This window comes from Bos indicus, chromosome 2, assembly GCF_029378745.1.
Source record: "Bos indicus isolate NIAB-ARS_2022 breed Sahiwal x Tharparkar chromosome 2, NIAB-ARS_B.indTharparkar_mat_pri_1.0, whole genome shotgun sequence".
NCBI classification, from domain to species: domain Eukaryota; kingdom Metazoa; phylum Chordata; class Mammalia; order Artiodactyla; family Bovidae; genus Bos; species Bos indicus.
In genome coordinates, this window is record NC_091761.1 from 130,815,040 (window position 1) to 130,840,219 (window position 25,180).

The following is a 25,180-nucleotide window of genomic DNA, read 5'->3' on the forward strand; positions in this document are numbered from 1 at the left end:
CTGGTTTTTATATCCCAGCTTTGTTATTCACCAATTGTGGTGACCCTTAGTGTATTAATTTCTCTGATTCTTTATTATGGAAAATACATAAAGCAAAAGAATTAAGATAGTGCATTTAGAAAGCCCTTGGCTTTCTAACTCTTATTAAACTTGTAGGTATCTTGCCAGTGGCAGTAGAAACACAGTTTCCTTTGGAACCTTAAAGAATTTTTTTGGGTAATGAACCAAAAAGGTCCATGTATGCACTTCACTGTCTGCTGGGAACAGCTGAAGCAGCAGAACTAGACCCACAGAACGAATGAGGGATAGAGTGGGGAGAACGGCCCTGGAATGCTGGAAGCGTCCATGTGAGCAGTAGATCGAGGCAGGCTGATGAGGCTCAGGGTCACTGCCGTGTGGATGTTGCTGTGATCTGAGGAAGGGAAGGTGCTCTGCTTATTTCTCCTCTTCTCGGTTTCTAAAGATCCGCAGGATTCAGGTGTTTGCAGTAGTAACAGCGAAGCAACTGGGTATTGACTGGAGAGGGTCTTCCAGCTTAACAGTAGATGGCTTCACTATTTAACTGTCAGGGTCACACAACATTGAAAACAGCATTTTGGTTCAGGGTGAATTTAGTAAAGTAATAAGACAAAATGGGAGAAAATGCGTTCTGCAGGAAATTGTGCTGTTTGAATGCAGGTGGAGATGAAATGCTGTTGGACAGCCTCCACAGTGGCACCCCAGAACCTCTGGAAGCCCTTTTATTGCTTCCTTCACTGGCAGGAAGAAAGACCTAGATTAAGGACAAAGGAATGGCTAGCTCCTTTAGAATTAGATGAAACTAAAAATTTAGAGATTTTGAAATTGGAGAGAGAGAAAAAATTACAGCACTTTGGAACAGAAGGATAAGAAGCGCTACAAATTTGTATTAAGTAGATTTTTGCAGGGTATATATTAACTTTTTTTTTCAAACTCCCCCCCGCCCCTTTTTTTTCTTTTTGACCTAGGCGAGTTATGCATATCAGAAAATGAAAGAAGGCTTGTTTCTAAAGAGGCTTGGAGCAAACTGCAGCAGTACTTTCCAAAGGCTCCCGAATTTCCAAGTTACAAAGAGTGCTGTTCGCAGTGCAAGGTGCATGCCGCCCGCGGTCCTGACAGCTGTGGAAGTCACGTGTCTCCTCCCTGGATTGATTTTCCAGGAGAACTGACATTGCACTTTGAGTGGAGGTGTGGGGAGGCGGCAGGTCCTGTGCTGTCAGCTGGAGATGGTTGATCGCTTCCTGCTTGGTTCTCTTTCAGATTTTAGAAAGAGAAGGGGAAGAAAATGAAGCCTTACATAAGATGATTGCAAATGAGCAGAAAACTTCTCTTCCAAATTTGTTCCAGGACAAAAACAGACCGTGTCTCAGTAACTGGCCAGAGGTATAATGATTCCCACAAAGGGGCAGAGTCCATCTCATCTGTGTAAGGCCCTTGCCAAGTTGCTGAGTGAACAGTGCTTTCAGAATAATGAGATCGTCTCCATTTCTCACATTTGCATAGTTTTCTAAGCTGGAGGATTCGACTCTTCCTCGTGGTTGCTTGGTAGAGGGTTCTATTTCCATTTTATTTACGAGACTTTAAGGGGCAAACCCACAGTTATATGGAGACATTTTCTGTATAGGATTTAGGTTAAGAATGCAGTGAATTAAGAGATACTTGTGTCTGATTTTTCTGTTCCAGGAAACAGATGTGCTCTACATTGTGTCCCAGTTCTTTGTAGAAGAGTGGCGAAAATTTGTCAGGTAGATACCAAAGGTTACCTATTTCCCTTTTTTTATTTTTGATTACAGTATTTTTAATTCATGAGTTATAATCATGGTACCTTACCTTTTACTATAATTGCCTATACTGAAAGCTTTCTTTCCTGAGAATTTAAATGAATAATCCTAAGAAGTACATTTAATTATTAATATCCTTGAAAAATGTCTGTAATTTTAAAATAATCATAAAAAATGCTCTCTTCAGTCATGCCATAGTGAAGTATATTGATCGTCCTTTGCTCATTTGAGTAGGAAACCTACCAGGTGCAGTCCTGTGTCATCGGTCGGAAACAGCGCTCTCCTGTGTCCCCACGGGGGCCTCATGTTTACATTTGCTTCCATGACCAAAGAAGATTCTAAACTGTGAGTTTCTTCTCTTCATGCGATGTTTGTTTCTGATGATTAATAGAATGTGTTTAGGAAATGTCTCGTCTGACATAGTCTATTTTAAGAACTAATCTTTTCTTGAATTGTGGGGTTATTTCCTCTGGTATAACCAGAGGTTGGCTTGTCTTTTTTTTTTTTTTAAAGACTGCTTCTTGTGCTCGCTTTGGCAGCACATAGACTAGAAAAAAAGACTGCTTTTCCATAAAAGTCGGGAGGCTGCCTGAGGCTACTTGCCCTTACTTCTCCCCTCTCCTTCCTGAGCCCTGCTTTCTCCTTAGAAATTGCTGGGACCCAGGACAGTGTCTCTAGGTCACGTCCTTACCCTCTGTAGCTAACTTCTTTGCTCAACTTTGGCTTTTGAGGTTTAGCCCTGTTGATTCGTGTGACTCCAGTATATTTACTTTCATTGCTTTTTTTCATACAAAAGAAAGTTAGAGCATTCTTTTATTTGAAAAACTACCATTGCTGTTGGTGTAGCTCTTCCTTCTCAATTTCTTTGTGTTGAATAGTGGTGTGGATAGTTTTGGTTTACAGATGGATTCTGTCCTTGTGTCTTAACGCATGTTGTGTTTTCTTGCACAGTATAGCTCTCATGTGGCCCAGTGAGTGGCAGATGATACAAAAGCTCTTTGTTGTGGATCATGTAATTAAAATCACGAGAACTGAAGGAGGAGATGCACACCCTTCAGAAACACAGTATATTTCTGAGCCTAGTAAGTATTCATATCACTCTTGGTTTATGTAGTTAAAAGTCACAATTTTAACGGGGAGGCAAAGAGTATGCCAGTATTGTATTCTTTACTTACAGATCTCGTGGTGGTCCATTCTATATTCCTTAGATGGAAAGTATCATATAATGACCATACAAATATTTTTGACAGTAAAAATGTACTTATTTGCATATAATAAAATATAGCCATTAAAAAATAAGAGTAGTAGTTTGCTAAATACTCTCTGGTAACTTTGAAATGTTCCTTTAGATCTTTCATTCTTTTGGTAGTAATTCCTCAGCTACTGGTATTTTCTGGTTTTACCTTTTTTTTAAAAAAACTTTTTTTCTTCTTAGAACTCTGTCCAGAATGTCGAGAAGGCTTATTGTGTCAACAGCAGAGGGACCTGCGTGAATACACTCAAGCTACCATCTATGTCCATAAAGTTGTGGATAATAAGAAGGTACCAGTCCCTCTTGTGGCCATAACTAGTAATAATCAAGCTTGCTTTTTGACTTGTTTGATTTTCACTGAATATTGCCTGGAGTTCCTTTGAAGGGTGGAGCCATTGAACTGGAATGGAAAAGGAATCGTTACATAAATTTATGTGGATCTGTTGTTCGATCACTAAGTCATGTTCAACTCTTTGTGGCCCCATGGACTGCAGCACGCCAGGCTTCCCTGTCCTACACTATCTCCTAGAGTTTGCTCAAACCCATATCCATTGATTAGGTGATGCCATCCAACCATCTCATCCTGTCGTCCCTTTCTCCTCCTGCCCTTAATCTTTCCCTGCATCAGGGTCTTTTCCAATGAGTCAGCTCTTAGCATCAGGTGGGCAAAGTATTGGAGCTTTAGCATCAGTCCTTCCAGTGAATATTCAGGATTGATTTCCTTTAGGGTTGACAGGTTTGATCTCTTTGCAGTCCAAGGGACTCTCAAGAGTCTTCTTCAGCACCACAATTCAAAAACATCCATTCTTCTTTATGATCCAACTCTCAAATCTATACATGACTACTGGAAAAAACCATAGCTTTGACTATATGGATCTTTGTTGGCAAAGTGATGTCTCTGCTTTTTAATACAGTGTCTAGGTTTGCCATAGCTTTTCTTCCAAGGACCCAGTGTCTTTTAATTTCATGGCTGCAGTCACCATCTGCAGTGATTCTAGAGCCCAAGAAAATAAAATCTGTTACTGTTTCCACATTTTCCCCATCTGTTTGCCATGAAGTGATGGGACCAGATGCCATGATCTTTGTTTTCTGAATGTTGAGTTTTAAGCCAGTTTTTTCACTCTCCTCTTTCATTCTCATCAAGAGGTTCTGTAGTTCCTCTTTGCTTTCTGCCTTTAGAGTGGTATCATCTGCATATCTGAGGTTGTGGTTGTTTCTCTCGGCAATCTTGATTCCAGCTTGTGATTCATCCAGCCCAGCATTTCCATGATGTACTCTGCATATAAGTTAAATAAGCAGGGTGACAGTACACAGCTTTGACGTACTCCTTTCTCAATTCTGAACCATTCTGTTGTTCCATATCCTGTTCTAACTGTTGCTGCTTGTCCTGCATACAAGTTTGTCAAGAGGTGGGTAAGTGATCTGGTATTCCCATCTCCTGAAGAATTGTCCACAGTTTGTTGTGATCCACAAGGTCAAAGGTGTAGTCAATAAAACAGTGTGGTGTAGTCAGTAAAACAGAAGTGGATGTTTTTCTGGAAGTCTCACTTTTTATTTGATCCAGCGGATGTTGGCAATTTGATCTATGGTTCCTCTGCCTTTTCTAAATCCAGCTTGTACATCTGAAATTTCTTGGTTCATATACTTTGAAGCCTAACTTGAAGGATTTTGAACATTACCTTGCTAGTGTGTGAAATGAGTTCAGTGTACAGTAATTTGGACATTCTTTGTCATTACTTTTCATTGGAAATTAAATAAAAACTGACCTTTTCCAGTCCTGTGGCCACTGCTGAAGTGAAATGAAGTAAAGTTGCTCAATTGTGTTGGACTCTTTGTAGTCCTGTGGACTGTAGCCTACCAGGTTCCTTTATCCATGGGATTTTCCAGGCAAGAATGCTGGAGTGGGTTGGCATTTCCTTCTCCAGAGGATCTTCCTGACCCAGGGATCGAATGCAGGTCTCCCTCATTGTAGGCAGACGCTTTACTGTCTAAGCCACCAGGGAAGTTTACTGGCATGTTGTGTGCAGCACTTTAACAGCATCATCTTTTAGGATTTTAAATAGCTCAGCTGGAGTTCCATCACCTTCTCTAGCTTTGTTCATAGTAATGCTTCCTAAGGTCCACTTGACTTCACACTCCAGGGTATCTGGCTCTAGGTGAGTGACCACACCATCATGGTTATCCAGAACATTAAAAATTTTTTAAAGTTCTTCTGTGTATTCTTGCCATCTCTTCTTAATCTCTTCTGCTTCTGTTAAGTCCTTGGCCTTTTATGTCCCTTATTGTGCCCATCTTTGCTTGAAATCTTCCCTTGGTATCTCTAGTCTTTCCCATTCTATTGTTTTCTTCTATTTGTTTGCAGTGTTCACTTAAGAAGACTTTTCTTATGTGGGTCTGAAGTGAAGTGAAAGTCACTCAGTCGTGTCCAGCTCTTTGTGACCCCATGGGCCCAGTCCATGGAATTCTCCAGGCCAGATTACTGGAGTGGGTAGCCAGCCATTCCCTTCTCCAGGGGATTTTCCCAACCCAGGGATCGAACCCAGGTCTCCCGCATTGTGGGTGGATTCTTTACCAGCTGAGCCACAAGGGAAGCCTTATGTGGGTCTAGTCAGTTGTTGATTTCGATGTACAATATTGATTGAATGCCAGCTGTGTGCTAGGAACTGTCTTGGGATACAGCTGGTGCAGAAGACCACTGTACCTACCTTCGAGAGTATTTGTACCTAGTGAGGTAGATCAAGAATAAGCTGTGTAAGATGATTTCATATAAGAACAAGCATGTTGAAGGAAGTCTTGCAGAGTAGAGCATTTGACTGACAGAGGCGGAGGTGCCCTGTTAAATAGGGAGGGGGTGGGCTAGGTGCCTTGGAGGAGGAGTTGTTTTACCTGAGCACTAGCTGTCAGAGACCCTGCCTGTGACGTGGAGGCCAGGTGGGAGCGTAAGCCTGGCGCCCTCGAAGTAGAGTCAGCGTTGTCTAGAGCAGCACTGCCCAGTGGATGCTTCTGCGGTGGTGGAGGTGTTTTTATCTGCATCGTAGCCACCAGCCACCCTTGACTGTGGAGCATCTGAAATGCGACTGGGCTGACTTGAGGAACCAGGTTTTTATGTAGTTTTAACTTCAGCAGACCTGTGTCACCTCTCACTCCCATAGTGGGCGGCACTGATCTAAAGAGAAGTTTCTCCCAAGGAGGAGTCAAATTTTAATTGAATTTTGTACATCATACCAGGGATTTGGGATCTTTGTTCAAAGCCTAGATGTAAGCCACTGAAGCTTCAAGGGAGGTCATGGTGTGATCTCACTTATGCTTTCAAAAAGTCACCCTGGCCATTGTATTTGGAGTTGATATGGACAGAACAGAAATGAGAAAGACCGCTGTAGAGCGTCTTGCTTTGGTTGACCTAAAGGGTAGGTGAAACATAGATTTGGGTATATTTTGGGAGCACGGTGTTACTGTGGACTGTTTTTGGAGCATTTTCACTATATTAAGTATGGCTCTTAGGTAGATCCTGACCCAGTTCTCTGGACACCTCATTAATTTGATTCCAAGGTTTTTGAAGTTGAAGACCACATAGATGCATTATATTTGGTGATATTTGCCAAACTTGACATGAATTTTAGAAGGTTACCTTACAGATTACTCTCTGATGATCTAGGGTTCTGCCTCAGAAGTTGAATTAAGGAGGCCTTATGACCTTGTTTGCTGGGAAAGTGGATGAGTAAAAATGTCTGTTTTTCCCCTAGTATTCTCTTGTATCTTTTGTACCTCTTAGTCCATGTATATATTGATATCTAGTGTGAAATATCCAATTTAGGAAAAGATGTCTTATTATTTTTTAAGTTCGGTAGTGGTATTTCATCCGTTCTCTTTATCCTGTGTTAGGATAAAACTAACGTGTTCACAGAGCACAGAAAACAAGATTGCCGTCGTGTCTTGATCCTCTGTCTGATCTGTTACCCCACCATTGATGAAGTTGTGCCATCAAAGCTCCACCGTCTCCATAGCTCGCCTCCCTAGGGTCTGACCTACTTCTCTCTTTTCCTGGCGCATTCAGGTGATGAAGGATTCAGCTCCAGAGCTAAATGTGAGTAGTTCTGAAACAGAGGAGGATAAGGAAGAAGCTAAACTGGATGGAGAAAAAGATCCAGACTTTAATCAAGTATGTGTTGAAGCTGCTTTTCGTTGTCACCCCTCCCACTGCTCTGAAAGCGGTCGCTCCGAGCCCTTGGGCGCCTCGCTGTGGCCTGTGTGCGGTGCTGGTCCTCAGGACCCTTTCCCTTCTTTTCCTTGCTGGCTAGAATGCTGTAGCCGTCCTGATTTCTCATGAGAAGTCATGGACTACGATACGCCAGAATTAATTGCTATTAAAGAAGAAGGGCTAAAATATACTGTAATGATTAAATTTTCACCTGGAAAAAAGACTTTAACCATAATCCTGGTTTGCTGCTTAGTCATGGAATATTTATGTATGAAAAAATTACTAAACTCAACTTCTCTCATTACAAACAAAACACATAATAATAGCCTTTATAACAGTGAAGTTTATAGAAGAGACTTTCAGGTCTCTCAAGGTGTTAGTCAGGTGACTAGAGGCAACCTGAATCTTTGATTTTTCATTGTGATGACCTTAAATTCTTCTATTAAAATAACCTATTTTGTGGGGTTTTTTTATGGTATTTCTACCCCTCTTGTTTGGGAGTATGGTTTAATAATCAGTTTGGAATCTGTTCTTTCAGTGAACTTTGTAAATCAGTTTGTAAAGTTTTATATATACAATACTCTCCCTCTCCCTCTCCCTCTCCCTCTCCCTCTCCCTCTCCCTCTCCCTCTCCCTCTCCCTCTCCCTCTCTCTCTCTCTCTATATATATATAAAATATATTGTTCTTATTTATGTCATTTCAAGCTTTCCTTTTCAGCCCAAGGGTTACTTAGAAGACTTCTAAAAATATTTTCAAGTGATTAGATTTTTGAGAAACTAACTTTTTTGAATAGCTAGTTTTATCCATTGTTGTCATAACCACAGCCGTTTTTAAATTGCTTTCTATACCTCAATTGCACATGGCAACAGATCTCCCCTTTACAAATATGATAGAGAATGTTTGTTGGAGAACATTGTTTTTTATGCCATAGTTATCTTTATACTTTGAATTTTCTTCTGTCTTTCCTCTCATTCTTTGGATGTTGTAATACTCTTGACTGATATTTTAAATATTTCATCTTGCAAAAGAAAGTGTAACCTTCCTTTTGAAAAGAGTAGGTGGTCCGAGAAGAATGTCAAGTGTTTTCGGAATTTCAGACTCCTCAAACCTTTTCTTTGTAATACGTTGCAGTATCTCAATACAAAGCTTCTGTAATTGCTGTTTTAAACCCTGTAATATAAAATGGTGCATTTGTGTTTGTCCTTAATGGACATAAACAAATCCCCTTTCCTCTTTTCTCTAAGCTAGATCAACCCAGTTCCTTTGACTTTGACCTTATCTACCATTTAGGTTAATAATGCACCCAGTATTGGATGTTACTTAGGTAATTGAAAGCCTTCTAAAACCAGTGGACTGGTTTTTGTCAGATAAGTTGGATTTAAATTCTATGGATGTTTTAAAAATATAATTCTGGGAAAGGCTTTTAGACTCATTTAAAAACATATCTTGCCTAATGCTCAGGGCTCTGTTATTTGGTTGTGTTTTATATTTCCAAAGTAAAATTGTAGGTTGTTACAGATATTTTCCCTTATATTTCTAACTGAAATTTAGGTCCTATTTCACAATTGGAAAATACTTGAGTTTGTTTGTTTTTTTTTTTTAATAGTTGAGCTTGAGAAAAATGTTACCAGCTCCCACATTTTTTTGGTTTTTTTTGAATTGTTGAGACTGAGAAAGCTGTGGCAACTCCCACCTTCAGTGTTTGTTCTGTTGGAACTGCCTGTGTGCCCCTTTAGGTTCACGGTGAGAGCTGACTCGAGCCTCGTGCAGCACCAGCCAGTGGTCTGGCGGCCTCAGCAAATGCTGCTCCGTTCACTTCCTGACCCTCTCTCTGCTTTGTAAATCTCTGGCGCTCCATTGATAATGACTGTGTGGCATCTGTGTCCATAATGACCCCGAAACCGCTCTGATTATGCACAGCTGACACTCGGTGACAACTGTGGAAACCAGAGCCGGAGCCTGGGGGTTTGCCTCATCCAGATTTAATTAAACCCGGGGGAAAGAGTATTTTAAAAATCTTGTTTCATTCCTTCTGTGGCTTGGTTAGCAGAAGAATCTTGTCTTGTCTGGTTGTTAACCTATTCATGAGGCATTATTAGAGTATTTTAGAGAAATATTTGGTTTTCATCTATTATTTTTTTCTTAAAACTAGTACAATATACATTACATATGCCTGTACTTTTTGCTGAACCATCTTTCAATTGTGCGCATCATGGCATTGCACCTCTAAGTTCTTAAACCAGTTCTTGTCAAAAAAGGCAATATCCTGTTTACCTGTAATCAGATTTCTTCAGCTATCCCCAGTGTGCCTTAAACAATTTTTTCTCCTCAAACCAGCATGCAGCCAAGACACACATTGTTTTGTTTCACTTTAGACTTTTTTCCAGAACAGTTACCTGGCCTCTGCCGCCTTTTCTTTTCCTTTTTGACATTGACTAGAGACCAATTCCTTTTCTTGAATTGAGTAGATTGTCTCACATTCTAGATTCAGCCGATTGCCTCCTTATGTTACTCGTTTTAACTTACTTCTGTCCCCTGTATTTTCTGTGATTTGCAAGCTGGATCTAAATATTTGATTAGTTTCAAGTCAAACATTTTTGCAATTTCAAAGGCAAACCTTTGTAAGTTTTTTAAAGTTCTCAGCAGTTTATAGTTAGCGTCTGTGTCATTCACTAAAAGAAGGAAATGTTTAATACACAGATTAGGATTCAGTGTATCATAACTGTTTTTCCGACTTAAGGTCAAACCTTCCCTTCTGCTTATTTTTTCTTTTTCTGGCCCGCTCCCCCCACCCCACTGCTTTTAAATGTCCTTTTTATAATACATACATTTTTAAATCCTGGAGCTTGTGTGCAGTTCAAGGACTTTAATTTTTTCAGTTTTGGTCTGAGCCTTCTAAGAACCTTCAGTGAGTTCCTACTCACTGTTGAAACTGAATTTCAAATGGTTAACATTCTGATAAACTGCTTTTCCTTGTGTTGTGAAGTTTGAGCGGGGTCATGGTGTGGGTAATTTCATTGCTTTTTTCTGGATCTTTATAGAGCAATGGAGGAACAAAGCGGCAAAAGATCTCCCATCAAAATTATATAGCCTATCAGAAGCAAGTTATTCGGCGGAGTATGCGACACAGAAAAGTTCGTGGTGAAAAAGCTCTTCTCGTTTCTGCTAATCAAACATTGAAAGAATTGAAAATCCAGGTGAGGAAAGTATAACATCTGTTTAATCATGCTCTGAACTTACAGGACCTTCACGAGTTTCTGCTTTGCACCTAAGTATTGAGCTGTTGGGAGAGGGCATTTTTGAGTTTAGAATAATACTTGTTGGGTCCCCAAATTCAAATAACTCTTCCTTTGGAAAGAGCTTCATAGTTTTCCAAAATTAGCCAAGCATCTGTGAAAAGGGAAAGTGGGGGATTCTGAAACCTTGAGCCAGTTCTGAGTAGCTTTCCAGTAATGAGGAGGAATATTGACAGCCATTTAATGGTTCATTTTAGGTCATCCCCAGTCTCTCCCACTGCACCCCTCTTCGCCCCTTGCTTTTGCACATCTACACAGTGGAAGAGAGATGAGAGTGCCTCCTGGCATTGTTTCCTGGTAGGAACGCGAAAGTACTGTAAACGAGGAGCCAATGGTACATCCCAAAACCCAGGAGAGAGAGGCTAATATATTCAAGATGTCCATGAAAGAAAACCTGGCCCCTTATCTGTTCTAGTCACTGATGCAGACCCCAGAGTTGACCCAGTTTCCCTCGTTGCTACTTTGATGTGGCGTAGTTTACTGGTTATGCATTTTGCCTCGTGCTGATATTTATCATTGTAATTGAGCAAAAGTATAGGCTTCCTTTGAGGGTGTTCTTTTCCAGATTGTCCCGGGAACATTACTTCCCTTGGTTGAACCCATGGCTCTGAAAATAAATGTGTTGGCGTAATATCTTTATTCTCTTACTGTAGCTTTTACATCTGAGAAAGATTGTTTCTATCACCGGCTTTCTGCTTGCCAGTGGTAAACCTCGAAACATTCAAAACCTTTAAATTACAGAAACAGCCCCTGTGGATCAAGACATTGTCAGAGCCCGTGCTGCTTTTATTGTGGACTCGCCCTTTTAAAAGAGTAAATCAAAAGTCAGCAGAAAGAGCCTCCATCCTGGAGCATGTCACCTGCAGACAGTTGTTAGAAGGCAGCAGCTAGCCCCCCGGATGTGCGCGTCCCAGAGGGCTCCTGTACCAGGACCTTCCTCTCCCCTCCCTTCCTTACGTGGAGGACCACTGTGATCCAGTCAGTCAAGAGAAGGGGCAGTGAAGCGTGATCCCCCCTTGGTGCTCCGAGGCGGTGCTTTCACAGCCTCCCAGTAGATGGGGCCTTCTTGCCGCCCTGCCTGAGCGCCGTTCTGGCTGTGGTGGGCGTGCATGTGACCCTCAGCTGGTGGTGGTGGGTGAGTTTTCAAGCACGTAGTGCGTGTTTATATGTTTCATGGCGTCTCTTCCGTAGGGTCGACCACATTTCCAGGTTAATAGGATGGCGACCATACCCATTTATAGTTGCTTAATTCATCTACCTATGAGGCCATAATGTAAATGAAGTACAAATCCATCCCTTTTCTCAAAACATGTTCAGTATTTAATTCTCTTATTCCATTTTCCCAAAGATGGATTTTGAGCGAGTGGTATTGCCTGCCTTAGGAAGGAGGAAATATTCCTAATTTGCTTATTGCATTTCCTCATTTCAGCCAATAAATACACCTGCACACACGCACGTTGTGGCGAGCAGCATGCAGCTGTGGGAACAGAGCTTTCGTTGTTCCTGTTAGGCTTCCCAGAGCCACTGTGCTGCACTCGCTCATCACACAGACCTGTAGAATGGCAGTTCTCCTGAAGCATTCTCCCTGCACCTAGTGGTTCATGAATTGCCATATTGTAGGCCATAGACTTCCATGCCCTCGGCCTGTTCTCTCACTCTGAAGTAGCATTTTCTCCTCACTAGGAAGCACTGTTCGTCTTTGGCAACATCACTTCTGCAAAACCTGTCTTGGCCTTCAGTTATACAGCGTACTCCTCCCTTCTGTGCGCTCTGCCAGCTCTGTGTGGCTTTCTGCCACCATCTCCACCGCTTGGTTTTTTTTCCTCTGGACCTCTCTCTAGTGGGTTTACTACTCACCTTTATAGTTCCAATACCTAGCACAATATTCAACACATGGTGTAATAAATCTTCATTCTGTTCAGTTCAGTTGCTCAGTCATGTCCGACTCTTTGAGACCCCATGGACTGCAGCACGCCAGGCCTCCCTGTCCATCACCAACTCCCGGAGTTTACTCAAACTCAGGTCCATCGAGTTGGTGATGCCATCCAGCCATCTCATCCTCTGTCAGCCCCTTCTCCTCCTGCCTTCAGTCTTTCCCAGCATCGGGGTCTTTTCATTAGTTGTTGAATAACTTGAAATGTCCTTGTCTGTGGGCTGAAAATACAGAGTATGAGCCTCCGCCCCTGAGTGACGGTGCTGGTGTCTAGCGGTATTTGCTGTTGTCCGTTCTCTACCCCTGAGTGACGGTGCTCGTGGCTAGCGGTATTTGCTGTCCGTCCGTCCTCTGCGATGGTGCGGGGACCCTGTGTGTCCCGTTTAGGCCCTGTGGACCAGCACTCGTGCAGTTGGCAGCTGTGGCATCGCCTTCGTTAAAGCTGATGCCAGAACGCCTTCTCCGTCGCTGTGCTTGCTTCTTCCTGGGTCCTGTTTATGAACGCGGAGCTGTCGCCTCTGCCTGAGGTCCATGTGCTGGGCTGGCTTTGGTAGAACTGTCCTTTCTCACCAGAAATAGGCTCAGTTGTTCCATAGAAGGATCGGTGATGATCGCTGTTTAATCAGCCTCTGCTCGCCACTCAGGGCCTGAGGTCCTTTGGAGAAGTCCAGTTATGAATCTGGCTTAACAGGGAGGAGGCCATTTTTGTTAGCCCTCTTCTTATTTACTTGTGCGCTGTTATTAAAATCACTTTCTGGTCAGGGTCTTCCCAGCTTATAAAGCTCTTGGGCCCAATTCTATGCAGATGTGGTTCAGGGCTGCCTGTTTAGTTTTTCTGGATTTTTTCAAAGAGCAGAATCAAGTGCATAAAAGGGTAGAATGATTTCCCCATAGCATCGTGGATATTGGTATAACAAAAGATATGTGTAGTAGAGCGCATTCTGTTGACTATGTAACTCAGGTGTGCAGCATAATAAAGTGAATATTCTGGAACACACCCAAGTGAAGAATTAGAACGTATTGCTGAAGGTATCTGCGTGTGCCTCCCTAAGCCCAACTCCTTATTTCTCTTTGGTATTTACCACCTGGATGTGACTAAAAAAAAAATTTTTTTTTTTTTTATTCTTCTGAATTTGAAAATAGTGTTTAATATGCACAATAGTCTTTCTGAATGTATTTAACACTTGGCTAAAACTGGGGTGGAGTACATGGTCCCTACCCTTAAGAAATTCATATTTGGCTCCTAGAGGCAAGACTCAATCTAAGAATATATGGCAGTCCTAACGGCTAAAGTTTGTATTCCAGGCTGCTCACAGAAGGGCATCAAAGAGAAGAGTCCAGATAGCCTGCTGGTTAATTTAGAGATGGTCTTATGAAAGAATTTAGAATTGATTTGGTTATTAAAAGGATGTGGGACCTGGGCACAGTGGAAGTGACCGAAAGAGCCGTGCCCCAGCCTTGTCACCAGAGTGACGGTCAGCCCCGCCCCACCTTCCACTTTGATTTCTCTGCACCCCCACCCACCGAGGGGTCAAAAGAGGCAGAACAAAAGGACCTGGGGGTACAACTGTCTCCTGATTCTCTAACAGGCCTCCTAAGGATGTTCCCGGATATAGTGGGATTGCAGTTTGAATAGGAATGAAGCAAGTGGGCTGATCGCAAACCGTAGTATCTTTTGTATTCTGAAGTCTTTTATGTCTTCCTTAGAATTATTCATTCACACAGGGTATTAAGTCTCAGTATTTTGCTTTATACGAACCTTTGTTCCTTTTGTATTGGCACAGATCATGCATGCGTTTTCAGTTGCTCCTTTTGACCAGAACCTGTCAATCGATGGAAAGGTTTTAAGTGATGACTGTGCCACCCTCGGAACCCTAGGCGTCATTCCTGAATCTGTGATTCTGTTAAAGGTGAGTAGCGGCTCTGCGCCTGCGGGATTCAGGGGCTTCTCATGTGTAGACTGGGTGCGGCGGTGGTTAAGGTTCCCAGGTCCTCGGCAGGATGTGGCAACAAGCTACTGCTGTGAGTCGACTGCGTCTCTGGATGAGCCACCAGAGACTTAGAGGAGGTCAGACAGTCACTGGGTCTGTGGGCTTTTCATAATTCTTGTTTAAAATAATCTAGATTTAACCTCCTCCCTAAATTCTGGATTGGTGAATTACTTAACCGAACTTCTACCTATTAAAACATCCCCCGCCCCTCAGAAGTACCAGCCAGTTAAGCTCCGACAGAAACATAAGAATCAAGGCTTGGCCACAGTAGTCAAAATACCTTTGGTTGGCTTAGTGAGATTCTTGTCCAGGATATGAAAATTGACCTTGGGGAGAAAAGGTTTAAAAGAGGTAGGTGTGTTTTAGAAAGCCGGGGCTTCTGAGGCTGTCACGGATGAAGATGCGTTGAGCTAGCCTGGTTGGCCCAGTCCTGCTGTCCCCCAGGCAGGGCCTGATTTTGTCACTTTCCTCTGCCTCTTGTTTCTGGGTGGCTAGAAGCATGCCGCCTACATGATGTGTTAGAATGTTCTGTAGGTTTCTGAACTGGGGAGCGTGTTGTTCATAGGCAGAGCCTCAATTCTGGACAGATAAAGTTGGGCCCTGGAAGTGGTGATGTGGGTCCATATCTGGCCTTTCACATGCACACACACGCCCCTCATCCTGCTCCCCGCCCCCTCCCTCTGCTTGGTTTTCTTGGAACTCTAGGTTCTGTGGAATTAACTCTGAAAACCTGCTTGGTTAGCTGAATCAGAAGAGCCCGGTCTAAAATCCTAGAAGCAGCCCGTGTCACTGATGGGCTTGACTTCAGGTGGGCAACTGGGGTCTGTACTGGTCGTTGCCCTCTTTGCCCTTGCAGCTAATCCTGCCACAAGTTCAGACTCAGCACTCGCTTCCTGCCTTTAAAAGGACATGGGTATTTCGTTCTTGATGATGGGGAAAGATGAAAATGTGTTTTTAACCTAATGGGCAGTTTTCGAGGACCATCCTGATTTTACTTCTCCCAACTCATGCTGTCATCACTGGCACCTGAAATCACACCCATTAAGCGAGGGTATCTGACCTTGCTGCATCTAAAAAGTGTCTGAGGCGCAGGGAAGCGGGGCCACATCCAGGTGCAGTGTGCACTACGGATGACGGGTCCTGACCCGCCTCATGGTGCCGTTTGTTCGTCCTGGACGTCGCCAGCTCTGGCTTGAACGCTGCTTTCCACTGGACAGAGTTTGTGTCGGAGCGACATGCTGGTCAACTCCGTGCCAGCCTTTTGTGTTAGGAGGTTGGGCGCGCTCCTCGTCCCGGCTTCCATTCCCGTGCGGTTGTGAATTGTCTTCATTTGTTTTCTAGGCTGATGAACCAATTGCAGATTATGCTGCAATGGACGATGTCATGCAAGGTAAAAGACCAGTTTGTTTGGGGGATTGTTGAGGACCTTGTTCAACGATGGTGGGGTTGTAGTTATTGAATCTTTAGTCTACAGTGTTTCTACTTTTAAGCTTGAATAAAGCTTCTACGTGCTAAGGTAGAATCTTACCGTTATTGCTCTTTTTAAAGAATGATATCTATGAAAATTGAGAAAATGGAGGAAAGTGTAGTATTTAGTTTACTGTAGGAAACTGAAACAGATGGAAGCCTGCGGATAGACGAGCTTAGCAAAAAGCAGCGCTAATTCAGGTTGCAGAGCCTCCGGCAGGTATACAGGAATCAGATGCCCCAGGTGCCTCTGAACATAAGGAGTGAGGTTGCAACCTAAAGGCAGGTTGGAAACTGTGTAAGAAGCAGTTATTCGACTCACCACCGCACACGTCCTCACAGCCCTTCCCTTTACATCCATTCAGTGCCTCTTCTTGACCTGTAGAGTTTCTTCGAAGAAATTAAACTAGAAAGGTGAGAGACGTGTTACCTACCAAATAGGGAGACCAGCCCTTTGTTCAAACACTGGCAGCCCATCTCTTACCTCCCACAGTGGAGGGAAGAGATTCTCTTCTAGGGAAAGCAGAGAAATTCAAGGAAAGAGCCTACAGATATTTTTTTAAAAGTAGTTCATCTCCCAGCTACCTTTGGGTGAAGCCAAACCAGACAGTTTTCAACCATCTTTTTAGTCCCTCACGCCTCTGTAGAGGGGAGTGGACGGCCAGAGAACTCCGGACAGTGAGGCAGAGGGCAGCATGGGACCAAAAGACATCAGTCAGCAGGTGGACAGGAAGTCGATGATGCGGGAAGCACAAGAAAGCTTTAAAAGTAGCTGAACAATACCAGAGAAAGAGCAAATAGTCTGTATGTAAGCAGCGTTCAGAGAACAGAAGACAATTCATGAAAATAAAAATGGGTGCGCCAAGGCCCGGGTACAGTTAAGTGCAAATCTAGAGATTAAGATCCTAAACACACCTAGAGGTCTGGAAGGGAAAACCAGTCTTATTCCTGAGATGAAGAGTCAAGGACAAACCAACGGGCTAGTACCCACAAGAGAATGAGGAAGTGTGAGCTTCAGGCTAGAGTTCTTGACTAGACTATTCTGTTACACGCGTTTGGTGACTCTGTGAATATAAGGCCTCAGAAAATTTCTTTCTCACCTACCGTTTACTCTGGGAGGGTGTACTCTGTTAAACAAGAGTAAGAAGAAAGATGTCAACAGTGGAACCTGAAAACAGGGATCCAACGCAGGAGTAGATGCCCTAGAAGACAGTTCGGGGGCAGTTCCGAGCTTCCAGCACGAGGCACTGCAGCAGGTGTTGAGCACGCCCGCTCCAGATTGGAGCACGCTCCCTGGGAAGAGTGCAAGTGACAGATGACTGTCCTGAGGAGCTTACCCTTGAATCAGAGATGGTACAGAGAAAATGAAGCACAGAAATAATGCAGTTACCAACCCCAGAGAGACAGAGTCATACCAGACAAGAACGATCACCAGGGTACCCCAGAGGGTTCAACCGTGGACACTGTTAAGGAGTAAAAAGATAGTGTAAGCACTGGAGATTGGCTTAACGACAAAAAATATCCGTGTGTCAGGAGGATGGTTAGGGGCCATGTGTTATGTTAGAGGTGGTTGTTTCTTTGAGGAAACTATTAGGTATTACCAAAAATTGTGAATTAGCAACATCTAGAAATGCAGAGGTTAAACACCAGAAGACGTGGCCGCAAGGGCCAAAAGCTGTTCCCTGTAGAGTGTGGGCACAGGAGGCGGGGCCCCACAGATTTCTCCAGCAGGGCCCCCTACCCCTCCCCAGTCGTGCAGAATGGTGGCTCCAGTCACAACCCTTGTTTTTCCAGTATTTGTCTATTTCAATGATGCATATGTATTGCTTTGATAAAAATGAAAACAAAGATTGCCGTTTGATATTATCTGTAACTTCAAAGGTAACCTTTATAGGTGAGTAAGGTTATTAAAAGCTATTTTAAACGTTTCATCCTTAGGCATTGAAGTGAACTTATTGCTGTCTGTAGCAACAGTCTTTTCAATTTGGAATTCTTATTTTTTTTCCTTCCAGTGTGTATGCCAGAAGAAGGGTTTAAAGGTAAGTTACATTTGTCATGTTTTGTTCATGAGTGTCACAGTCATACTGTAATTTTCTATTAATGTGAAGCCTATAATTTGATTTTAAAATTTAATTCAATCTGAGTCTCATGACTGAAATTAATTTTAGTTAAATGCATTTTGTATTCAAGCTTCTTCATTATCTGTATCAGCACTCAAGCCTCAGATAGGGCCTGTGTGTCAGGCATGTCCACTGCCAGATGTCCGCTGTGCTTTTCTGTCTCGTTTTGGGGGGAAGTTGGGCACTTAGCTAGTGGCATTTTCATTTTTATATTTGACCTTTTTCCAGTTCCTCTTATTCGTCCCATCTTAGAGCAAAACAGTTTGTAACTGATGAGAATTTGAGAAGAATCTGCTGAACTACATTAGGTTCAGTGAAAAGGTTTCATTTCTCTATGTAGGATCAAGGCATCTCTCGGATTAACGGCGATGCCTTCTCCTGCATCCTGGCCACTGGGGTTCTGCACACAGTTGAATTCAGACCTTTGACTTTCACAGATTTAACTGTTGCCATTTTGATTCTTTGTGGCCTAGTCCAGAGGTCCGTGACAGGTTGTGATTTTTGCCAAAGAATGAGTTTGAATCAAATACCAGGGGTTCCTTGTGAACAAGTGAGCCAAGCTACTGGCCTCAATAAAGCCTCCCTCTCAGCGCAGCTTTTTGTGTACACGTTCCCACTACAAAGAAACTCCCAAAGTGGTTAAAACAAAACAAACAAAGCAGAACTTTTTTTTTTTTTAATGAAAAACGGCCATCAAATGAAAGCTTCAATAAAATTTGATTACCTTGTGTGAAGATAATGCATACGAGCCGCATGGCTTTCAACAGAAATGTGCTTTAGCTGAAAGCCTGGAGACGGCTGATGTATTTTCTTATTTTTAATGTCAAAGGGCGTTGGTGCTTGCTCATTAAGTTGCATATTCCCTGTTGGTGACGCAGATGGGATACATGAACCCTTAACCGTGCAGTTTACAACTGTGCCTCCACGTGTGTTTCTTTCCCCAGGTACTGGTCTACTTGGACATTAATCTTTTTGAACACTTGCTGACTGCTCAGAAATGACCCGAAGGGAAGAGGAGTTTGACATGTTAGGGCATTAAAGAAAAGGTGGATTTAAGAATTAAACCATTACATGACTCTTCCAAAAGGCAGAAAACCATTCAAAAAAGTGACTGTCCCAAAATGCCTTATGTCAAATAAAGCAGATTGCACTGAAGGCCATCAGACTTGAAGGAAATGTTTCAAATTTTATATTTAAGGGGGGTGGTGGGAGGGAATGGGCAAGTAAAAGACTGAACCAGTTTAGTAGCAGTATCAGTAAATCATGTTTACATATGAGATTTATAGTCACGGGAGGGAATAAAGTTCCATTCTATTTCCTTGCTCGAGTTTCATACCAGATGCATTGGTCCATGAAGAATTTGTATCACAGTAGATGGGACAACATTCTGCTCTGAACTAAAAGTGATTCTTTAGAGACATAACCTGCTTACCAGTACCTGTCTTTGATTCATATTTTACTTTCAATAAAGCATGAAAGTGAAGAACTTGCTGTAATTGTGGGAAAGTATCTTCAGATCAGACTCCTTTGTCGGCCCCAGGACGCCCCCCTCACACACTGCCTGTGGTCGGTCTCGCTCAGTGTTGGGAAGAGGAGGGGGCGCCTGTGTGTCCCCTGCAATGAGCCAGGGGCTCGTGTGTCATTTTTGTCTCCCAAGGCTGTTCACTTTCATGCGTTGCAGAAGGGGTGGCAAATGTATTGCTCAAGGTAGCATCCTCCAGTGCTGCTGTTATTCAGAGGAAAGAGAAAGTCACTCAGTCGTGTCCAACTCTGCAACCCCATTGACTAAACAGTCCGTGGAATTCTCCAGGCCAGTATACTGGAGCGGGTAGCCTCTCCCTTCTCCAGGGGATCTTCTCAACCCAGGGAAGATTAAACCCAGGTCTCCTGCATTGCAGGTGGATTCTTTATCATCTCAGCCACCAGGGAAACCCAAGAACACTGGAGTGGGTAGCGTCTCTCTTCTCCAGGGGATCTTCCCGCCCCAGGAGTCGAACGGGTGCATTGCAGGCGGATTCTTTACCAACTGAGCTATGAAGAAAGCCCATTATTCAGAAGTGGGAAATCAAATAACACCTTGCCCTCTGGAGAAATCTGACCACCTTATCAGAAGAGTAAAATGGCCTGAAGTCCATTTGGATGATAATAGATTTTTATATATAGCGTTTCATCTTCCCAGCCTCCAGATCCCATCTGTTGGTCTCACTCCCATCTCCTCTCCTTTGCCGTGTTGCCCAGCATGTGGGATCTTTATCCCCTGACCAAGGATGGAATCCACCTCGCCCTCTGCATTGGAAGCATGGAGTCTTAACTACTGGACAGCCAGGGAATTCCCTCACTTCCTCTCTTTTTCAAAGCATTCTTCTGAAATGCCCAGAAAAGATCTTCTACATCACATTATTTAACAAAGAAACAATGTGTGGATGGAGTGTGCCCTGTTAGCCAATTCAGGATTATTGTTGATTAGCAACATAGAGGCAAAACCGCGTTCCTGAGAAAACGCACGATTTCCAAATGGAAGTGAAGACCGGAGCTTGTTTGTTTTCTCTGAGTATGTACGCACTCTAGAGTTTTGGGCCGAGATGCTGACGCAGACATCTCCCTTGCTAACACTTTATTTAGCCTGGGGTTTGCTAGGCTTTTTTTTTTTTTTTTTTAAACCCCTCCCTTTTCTGAAAATTTAAGCTGAAATCCTGGATGGGGGAGGCAGGTTTCAGTTTGAGAACCAGTAACCTTGGCAGCATCCCATTGGAACAGCTCTTTTTATCAGAGTAATTATGGCTGTTTGGTAAAATCACAGCTCCCTGCCTGTGTTCTCCCCTGTGTTTGCAGTGTCTTTGGTCTGGGCCCCTGAGGAGGCAGGGCGTGTTTTAACGAGTCTGTGTGAGAGCGTGCACGGCACACGGGACCCTCAGAAGCCATCCATCCTCGGAACCTGTGGGTCCCACCCTGAGGTGGACGCAGGGAAAAGGACTCCTGGTTTAGATCATGAACTACTCTCCTGATGTTTCGATTTCCCCCACTCCACCCCCACCCCCACCCCATGAAGCTGAACATAAAATAACAACACGCCAAGCACCGCTCCCTCCCCAGGGTAAAGACCTGTGTGTGATTCACTCAGTGCTTGAGGCAGCTGCTTCCTTCTGCCTACTAAGAAGCTGTTTGGCCAGAGAAGGTTCTTTCTGAGGATTGACATAAACATGTCAGCAGTCCCCGGAAATCTGATACCCTTTCCCAGTTTGCTGTTAATCGCAGTTTAAGTGTGTTGCTTGAGTCTTTTTCCCTCGTGCATTGGTACAAAATAACACCCTGTGATAAGTCTTTCAGGCTGATAAGCCAGTACTGGCTCCTTTGTTAACTTTGCAGAATGGGTGGGAGTGGGGTGGGCCCCCAGGACCCAACCATGTTCTGCACCCAGCTCAGAGTGATGTCTGTGGCCCCGTAGGACCAGCAGCGCTGTGAGGCTTTATTAGAAATGCTTAGGCCCCAGAGCATGCACAGGCCAGCCCTGCTGAGAAGCCTTGGACTGGACTCCCTCTCCCAGCCCCGGTCCCCAGAGTTACGCAGCATTGTGTACATGTATTTGTGGCCCGCGTCACCACCTCACCATTTCGTACAGGGAAAACAGGTACAGCGTGGAACCTAAAATCCATTCTTGCCTTGTCTGAACTGATAGATCAGTTGTTTCTTGGCTGATGAGCCCTGTAAGGTGCAGAGACTTTCCATCAGGCGTCATGCATGTGTTCGTTTCTGTCTTTTATTATTATTTTAAGTATAAGAGTCTTCTGTGAAAGGTAAAATGAAGCTTGAAGTCACTGCCACCCCTACCCCCGTTATGTTTCTTTCCATTCCTCAATCCCAATCTAATGGGTGCCACATGCCATTCTGGTACAAAGTTGTGACCTACCTGGAATATAGGTCACCATTTGGATGTCTTCATTCCTAGGGGGAATAAGTATCTGTGTATTAGTTCAGTGTATTAATGAACTTTATTGGTTAGAATTACAGTTAACCTTTCTGCCCAGTTAAAAATAAGTGAACGTCCCTTTGTTTCTATGACGTCAGAATCCAGAGCCAGTTTATTATTCCATTTTTAATTCCTTTTTTGGGGGGTGAGGGAACTTGCTGCAAAGCTTCTGAGACCTTAGTTCTCAGACCAGAGATTGAATTCCAGGCCCACGGCAGTGAGAGTGGGCCACCAGGGAATTCCTCGGATTCTGTTAATCCCCTAACTGTCCGGTTGGCTGGTCTGTGTAGTCATGGGCTTGTTGACCAGGCCCTGGTTAATATTTGAAGTGAATGCTAGGATTTAATAACCCATTTGAAATACCCAAGAGGTGATTTATGTCTGTAAACAAACTGCTGAGGTGAAATAAGCATTGGAGCCTGCCTTTCCTGTTTCAGAATCACGAAGGAGTGTCACATCCTTTCTCTCCGGCATTTGAATGTTCCGCTTATTTAGTGTTACAGGGGACTGTGACCAGAGTTCAGTCTCGAGAACAGCCAGCGTTTTCATTTTAAGATTTTCACCCCTTTGCCAATGGCGAGTGTGCCACCCCACAGTAACCCCAGGGGCAGGGCTTTGGCACCAACTGTTTCTGATTGTGAAGGCTGGCAGTTCGCCACCCTCAAAACCCAGGCAATGTATAGATACCAATTTTGCCTGGGGATTTGATTATTAACATGAGTCCTTTATTCATTAAAATACAAGTCACAGACCTTTGTAAACAGGTAACACTTTGGCATTTCACGGAGCAACAGCTTCATGTCAAACCCAGGCAATGTATAGATACCAATTTTGGCTGGGGATTTGATTATTAACATGAGTCCTTTATTCATTAAAATACAAGTCACAGACCTTTGTAAACAGGTAACACTTTGGCATTTCACAGAGCAACAGCTTCATGTCAAACCCAGGCAATGTATAGATACCAATTTTGGCTGGGGATTTGATTATTAACATGAGTCCTTTATTCATTAAAATACAAGTCACAGACCTTTGTAAACAGGTAACACTTTGGCATTTCATGGAGCAACAGCTTCATGTCGAGTCCTGAGGGCCAAAGAACCTAGGAGGGAGACAAAACTCCTCCATCCCAAACATTCGTGGGTTTTTTCCAAGTCTAGCTTTTGAGCTAATTGGGCCTTGGAGTCTGCTAGCTGTTCAGATGGCACCTGCATGTGTAGGCGAGCATTGGAAGGGCACGTGTGAGAATTTGGGTCACTGTGCAGCAGATAATCTCAGCATTTACCTCATAATTAAGAAAGTTAACTTGGCTTTGCTTGTCATCCTTTCCACGTTATCTCTTAGAGCAGTATTTGCCGCCTCGTTTACCCTTCCACACTGAGAACCACACAATAATACATTTTTGTTGGAAAAATTACTTTGTATCATTCTTATAAGTTGACTTTAGCCTTTGTGAGGAAATGCTATGGAACCTTCTGCAACCTCTTCAAAAAGAGGTCTTGTTAATCACAGAGCCGAGCTGCCGGAGAACTTGAGGACATTGCTTACGCTGGAAGCCGTTGGAATTTAAATAATGGCTGGACAGGTGTGTCTGGTCACTCTGTTACATAAATATTTCTTCTTGGCCCATAAGGAAAACGAAGCTAATGGACAAACAGTAAGGCACCTTGACTCTGTGTTTATTTGCAGTCACGTTGAAAGGAATTCAAAACACGTTTAGAATGAGTGTTGACGATTTATGCCTTTGTGATAGGCAGGTTCTGCCCCAGAGCAGCAGCTTCCGGTGTCTTGATTGTCATTGCCAAGAACATCAGTAACAGGTGCCATGAGCCTCGGAGGCAGAGCTGTGCAGGCGCGAAGCAGAGCAGAAGGCTGTGGCCAGTGCTTCAGGCCCCTTTCTGACCTGAGAATCATGTTTTTCATTCTTTGTTTAATCTCTTGAGACTTCTGGAATAATACTTGTGGAGAGTAGAGTCCAGGGAACAGGTATTTCTTGTGCTTCCGGAGGGACTTTCCCAACAGATAAGCCCCAGGACCTGTTTTATCAAATGATTGCAGTTTTACTTGCTTACCATATTACATTCAGCACTCTTAAAAAATGCATATGTTTCAGACAAGTTGGTGACATTTGTTCATATGGTAAGAGTTAAGTGTTTTTTTCTGAGGCTCGTTAGAGTTTGGGAAGAGGTTGTAGAATTGATCTTGTGAATCAAGTCACCTTTGTAACTTGCCAGGAGTTGTCTGGCCTTTTCTAGGGGACACTGTCCTGCCTCCAGCATTGAGAGCTGCACCAGCTCATTACTGGACTAAGCCACGGCTGTGTTCCCTGCCTCCCCACCCCAACCCCAGCAGAGATAAGACCACATTCCCTGAAGAAGTGGAGCCTGCTACCAGATGGGCTCCATCCACAGGCACCAGAAACGCGGTGGCTCTTCTCGCGCTGCGTTTTCACGCCTTGCCATCCCCGGAAGCTGTCTCAGTTCCCCTGAAGTTAGTTCTGAGAGCTCGTCCAACATAATTACTGTATTGATCTCAAATAGAGGGCATCATCTGTTCTCCCCTCACATGCTTTAAGAAAATTAAAAAAAACCTGCTTTCAAGGATTTGGCTGAGATTGCACAGGCCAGGGCCTTTGACATGAGAGTGCTCTTGGTCAGGGAGGGACCCAGCCTCGTAACAGCAGCTGGAACGGCAGTTTGATTTCCAGATCGGCATTAGCGCTGCCAGGCGAGGCAGGCCCTGGGCCACAGGAAGTGGGGGGACACACCCGAGGAAGCCAGAAGGCCTGGGCCGCAGCCGCCTGGGCTGAAACGCTGCCGGCTGGCACACAGGCCTCTGCAGGCTTGGATCTTGGCCTCCCCTTCCCCCACTCTGGCGTATTTGTTTGTAACCAGGGAACAGTGGACTGCTACCGGCCCTTCTTATGATCCTGGATAAGTACGTTCCCTTTCGTGCCTCAGTGTTGGCTGTAAAAGGAGGCCGGGTGTAGAAATTGTGGAGATAGTGGGGCCTCGCCTCTTCACCTCCCCCGGCAGCCCCACCCACTGCCTCCCAGTCCTGGGAGTGTGTGTGAGCAGTTGCCCCCGTGGACCACCTCTTAGGTACTTGTCTTTTGTGTGTCATTCTTTGCTTTACGTTTGGAGTTTTTGCTGCATC

At 43.8% G+C, this 25,180-nt stretch overlaps 1 protein-coding gene across 5 annotated transcripts in view; it reads left to right on the forward strand.

Annotated features, from left to right (window-relative positions):
• USP48 (ubiquitin specific peptidase 48) overlaps nt 1-19,543 on the forward strand; it is a 72,875-nt gene extending 53,332 nt beyond the window's left edge. For 4 of the 5 annotated variants that reach the window (XM_019981957.2, XM_019981932.2, XM_019981950.2 and 1 more), the window contains exons 16-27: nt 987-1,111; nt 1,279-1,401; nt 1,702-1,763; nt 2,034-2,144; nt 2,751-2,881; nt 3,235-3,341; nt 7,106-7,210; nt 10,292-10,447; nt 14,264-14,389; nt 15,812-15,860; nt 17,950-17,976; nt 19,002-19,543. In XM_019981957.2, coding sequence (XP_019837516.2) covers nt 987-1,111; nt 1,279-1,401; nt 1,702-1,763; nt 2,034-2,144; nt 2,751-2,881; nt 3,235-3,341; nt 7,106-7,210; nt 10,292-10,447; nt 14,264-14,389; nt 15,812-15,860; nt 17,950-17,976; nt 19,002-19,024 — 1,145 coding nt within the window. In that variant the 3' untranslated portion in view covers nt 19,025-19,543. The remainder of the gene's footprint in view (nt 1-986; nt 1,112-1,278; nt 1,402-1,701; nt 1,764-2,033; nt 2,145-2,750; nt 2,882-3,234; nt 3,342-7,105; nt 7,211-10,291; nt 10,448-14,263; nt 14,390-15,811; nt 15,861-17,949; nt 17,977-19,001) is intronic. The other variant, XM_019981965.2, reaches the window with a different exon arrangement.
• The last annotated feature ends 5,637 nt before the right edge of the window (nt 19,544-25,180 follow it).